This window comes from Penaeus vannamei, unplaced genomic scaffold, assembly GCF_042767895.1.
Source record: "Penaeus vannamei isolate JL-2024 unplaced genomic scaffold, ASM4276789v1 unanchor866, whole genome shotgun sequence".
Lineage (NCBI taxonomy): Eukaryota > Metazoa > Arthropoda > Malacostraca > Decapoda > Penaeidae > Penaeus > Penaeus vannamei.
In genome coordinates, this window is record NW_027213870.1 from 42,501 (window position 1) to 44,557 (window position 2,057).

The following is a 2,057-nucleotide window of genomic DNA, read 5'->3' on the forward strand; positions in this document are numbered from 1 at the left end:
AAAATACCAGCAAATACCAATACATAATACAGAAAACACCAGAAAAAGCCATAAAAACCCAGAAAACACCATGCAACACCAGAATACCCTAAAAAATAAAATAAAAGACACAGAAAAAACACGCCAGACGCGTAAAACACCAGAATACCCGCAAAAAAATATATAAAAGACAGAAATTTTCCTTCAATTAATGCAACACCAGAATACCCTAAAAAATAAAAGACAGAAAACACCATGCAACACCAGAATACCCTAAAAAAGCTAAAAAAAAAAAACGCCAAAGACGCCAAGACGCCCCGATGCGGCCACTCACCTGTAGTGCGGGGGCGGGTGGGCGCGCGCCAGGCAGGGGATGGTGAAGGAGAGGCCCTCCACCACCTCCAGCATCCGCGGCAGGTCGGCCTCCATCCGGGGGTAATGTCGAAGCGGCAGGGAGACGGCAAGGCTGGGGAGAAAGGGGGGGTGATAAATGGGGATTAAGACAAAGGCCAATAGGAGAGAGAGAGAGATATTTTTTCTTTCTCTCTCTAAGTGTTTCTTTTTGTCTTTTCTTTTCTTTTCCGTTCTCTGTCTCTCGTCTCTTTCTCTTTTTCTCCATTGCCTCTTTCTTTCCCGGTCTCTGACTCTCTCTCTCTTTCTTTCCCTCTTTCTCTCTCTCTCCCTCTCTATCTCACTCCCTCTCTATCTCTCCCTCTCTCCCTCTCTCTCCCTCTCTCTCCCTCCCTCCCTCTCTCTGTCTCTCTCTCTCTCTCTCTCCCTCCCTCCCTCCCTCCCTCTCTCTGTCTCTCTCTCTCTCTCTCTCCCTCCCTCCCTCTCTCTCCTCTCCCCTCTTCCTGCCTCTCCTCTCTCTCCAAAATTCAATAATGCGAATAAAAGAGAGAAATACAAACACACAAAAAGAAAGAGATATAAAAAGGGAAAAGAGAATTAGGAAAATAGGAAAGCGTTAGCAAGATAGCCTCGTCTGCGATAGCCATTGCTCGACGGTCGTTCTGATGGAGGGGAGGGGGGGGTAATGGTAAGGGGGGGGTGTATGGGAGGGTTTGTATGGGCTTTCCTGTGTCCACGGAGAGAGAGAGAGGGAAGGAAGGAAGGAAGGAAGTAGAGAGGGAGAACGGTGGAAGGATGGAGATGGAAGGAAGGGAGGGAGGGAGGGAGATGGAAGGAAGGGAGGGAGGGAGCGAGGGAGGAGGGAAGAAGGAGGGAAGGAGGAGGGAAGAAGGAGGGAAGGAGAAAGGGGAAGGAGGCAGTGGAAGGAGGAGGAGGGCAAGAGGTGTAGGGAGGGAGGGAGGGAGGGAGGGAGGGAGGAGGGAGGGAGGGAGGGAGGGAGGGAGGGAGGGAGAGGAGAGGGAGGGAGGGAGAGGAGAGAGAGAGAGAGAGAGAGAGAGAGAGAGAGAGAGAGAGAGAGAGAGAGAGAGAGAGAGAGAGAGAGAGACAGAGAGAGAGAGAGAGAGAGAGAGTTAGTCAGAGACTGAGAAAAAACGAGGCAATGGGAAGAAAGACGAATAAACGAGAGTACAGTAAAGAAAAAGAAAAGAAAAGAAGAAACACTAAGAGAAAGAACGAAAAAACGAGAGACAGACAGACAGACAGACAGACAGGCCGCCATCTAGACAGCGAGCGCGCGAAATTCCCGCCAAGCCCGTGTTTCGCGCCGAGAACCCGAGTTGAGAATAATGATGAGCGAAGGATTAGCCCGCCGGCCCCCATTCCCATCCCATTCCCATTCCAGTTTCGTAAATTCCGGATTAAAGGAAGCGGCGGCAGTGGCTGGCTGGCTGTCTGACCCCCCCCCCCCGTGGACGCTAAGCGGGGGTAGGGGGATAGGGGAGGAGGGGGGGGTCAGGGAGGGTTGTCAAAAAAATATCAATAGCAATAGATTTCGTTGAGAAAATATAAACATAATGAACAAGGTATTTTCGTTCTCATTGTGTATGAATTCGTAAAGGGAGGGGGCAGGTATATAAAAGACGGGGGGGGGGGGGGGGAGGTAGCAATGAATATCTCTGATGATATCATAAACAAGGAGATTCCGTGTTTATCTTTTATTTTCACTT

The 2,057-nt window shown here is 50.0% G+C and overlaps 1 protein-coding gene across 1 annotated transcript in view; it reads right to left on the reverse strand.

Annotated features, from left to right (window-relative positions):
- LOC138861095 (fasciclin-2-like) overlaps positions 1-409 on the reverse strand; it is a 13,600-nt gene extending 13,191 nt beyond the window's left edge. Inside the window, exon 1 of the mRNA XM_070119887.1 lies at positions 314-409. Coding sequence (XP_069975988.1) covers positions 314-408 — 95 coding nt within the window. The 5' untranslated portion in view covers position 409. The remainder of the gene's footprint in view (positions 1-313) is intronic.
- Positions 410-2,057: the final 1,648 nt, after the last annotated feature.